We start from the raw sequence: 1,959 nt of genomic DNA on the forward strand, positions 1-1,959 counted from the left end.
GCACCATAACATGATGATGCGCTGTCCACGGAGTGGTCATGGCTGGGGTAATCACTGCCGTCAATTGTAGAGTTCCCATACGAGCAATTCTCCCGCCAATTAGTGTATGATGTCGTTAGATTATCGCAAGAGATAATTGCGTCGCTCGGGTGTGGTCGACGCATTTTGGGGTCAAGAGTTCCTCCACAAAGTCATTCGCCTCAGTGCAGGAATGCCATTCGACAGTCATGCGGCTGAGGAATCAATGTCGATGGTGGTGCTGTGGTATCGGCCTATGTCTTCGGAGTGGGCACAAGTATTGTTTGTTCCATCGACCGTCTCGGGTCGATGAGGATGACAAGACATCTGCTCCGATTCGTCCTCCGCGCCATTGAGGCGGCTACACATGCCAAGTATTCGTTGTTGCTATGACGTAGCTTGCTTGTCTGATCACAAGTTGCCGCTCCCAGCAGCGCTTCAACTCTAAAGCTAGACAGTTGGTGCTCGATTTCAGATACACAAATTGTTGAAAAGCAAAAATCATGTTTCGATATGTTGTTTACGCCATCGAGGTGAATGCCGGCAACGTGTCCTTCGGGCCAAAGGCGCAGACCTTCGGCTCGTACGTGTTGGTTTGTGTTGCCATTTGAGCGATCGCACAGCACTTGCAGAAGAGACCGCAAGCAAAGTCTTCGAAGAGCGAGCCTGGAATCGAGAGCTTCTTGCGAACGTCGGCGCGCACGAGCATGACGCAGATGGCACACATCGCCAGGCAAATGTAGTTGACAAAGGCCCACGCGCTGCCGTAGAACCACGCGGGGCCACTCGTGGACCACGCGAGGCCAGTCATGATGCACGAAGTAATGAGGTAGATGGTAAACACGAGGCCAAAGGTCAAGAGAGTGATGCCGTACTTTGCAAACCCGGTGCGGTGGGCGACCTGCGCGAGGGCGACGCAAGGAAACAAGCACGACATGCACGCGTTGGGCCAGAAGTCGTCGAGGCAGTCGAAGGTATCGCTCTTCCATTGGCCACGAACGAGGCCGTTTTGGTCGATCTGAATGGCCGGCTCAAGCGCACTGGGCTCCTTGGCGCAGTACGTCGCTGTTGGTTCGGCATCCAGTGTTAAAAGATTGGCAAGCTCAGTAGCAAGTACCCCAACACGGCGATCGCCGCCGTACGTCGGCACGAGCAGTCGCGCAGTTGCTACATAAACTGAGTTGTCGTGGCGGGGACGTGGCCACACGTACTGTCTGGAGCGCGACATAGCTCGTCTGCAGCTTCTTGAACTCGGCCTTGAGCAACTCGAGCTCATCGTTCAAGAGCTTGAGCTCCTGCGCCATCGTGCTGCTGCTGCACCGGAGTTGGTGTACAGTCCGTCGACAGAGTCACCTAAGCTCGTGTCAGTCTTGTAGGTGGTGCGCTTATGAGCTTAGACGGGCTGCTGGCACGCCAGTGCATCAACCTCAGCTCTAGACCATTGCCCCCGGTGACGGCCACGACATGACCAAATCTCCAAGTATCCATATGCCGATTGCATTCTTCAGAAATCATGCAGGCTACCTGATTTTCAACGACCGATTCCTTACTTTGAAGAATTCTCAGGCTCGTTCTCTTCTTTTGGCCGTCATCGCAGAGATCCTCCTTCTTCGTCGTCGCCAACTTTGTTTCCACTGAGTGCTTATTGCTGGGAAATCGAGTTGGCGAAATTTCGGATGCCAGCGTCCCACGGTGACGCGCCACAAAAAAACGCGCCAAAGATACTTTCACTGCCTGTCGCGGGACTCGCTGTCGCCATTGACGCAGAGCTTTGACGCAGAGAAGCCGCGTCTTCTTTCTCTTTCTCTGTCGCTGTTTGGTCATTGCCATGACAAGAGGAGCTCATTTCCCAACTCTCCACCACCCACCACCACCACCCACCCTCATGGCGCCCATCGTCAACACCGTTTGGACCTCTCGGAAATGATACCGGCAGCGGCC

General features: G+C 54.4%; 1 protein-coding gene across 1 annotated transcript; it reads right to left on the reverse strand.

The window, feature by feature from the left end:
- Positions 1–502: 502 nt before the first annotated feature.
- On the reverse strand, positions 503–1,322 carry SDRG_11467 (hypothetical protein; the record flags this gene model as incomplete). The annotated part of the gene is made up of 2 exons (XM_008617510.1): positions 503–1,185; positions 1,226–1,322. The coding sequence occupies 2 exons, from the start codon at positions 1,320–1,322 to the stop codon at positions 539–541; spliced, it is 744 nt and encodes a 247-aa protein (XP_008615732.1). The 3' UTR covers positions 503–538.
- Between the last annotated feature and the right edge of the window lie 637 nt (positions 1,323–1,959).

Source organism: Saprolegnia diclina (assembly GCF_000281045.1).
Source record: "Saprolegnia diclina VS20 unplaced genomic scaffold supercont1.42, whole genome shotgun sequence".
NCBI classification, from domain to species: Eukaryota; Oomycota; class Saprolegniomycetes; order Saprolegniales; family Saprolegniaceae; genus Saprolegnia; species Saprolegnia diclina.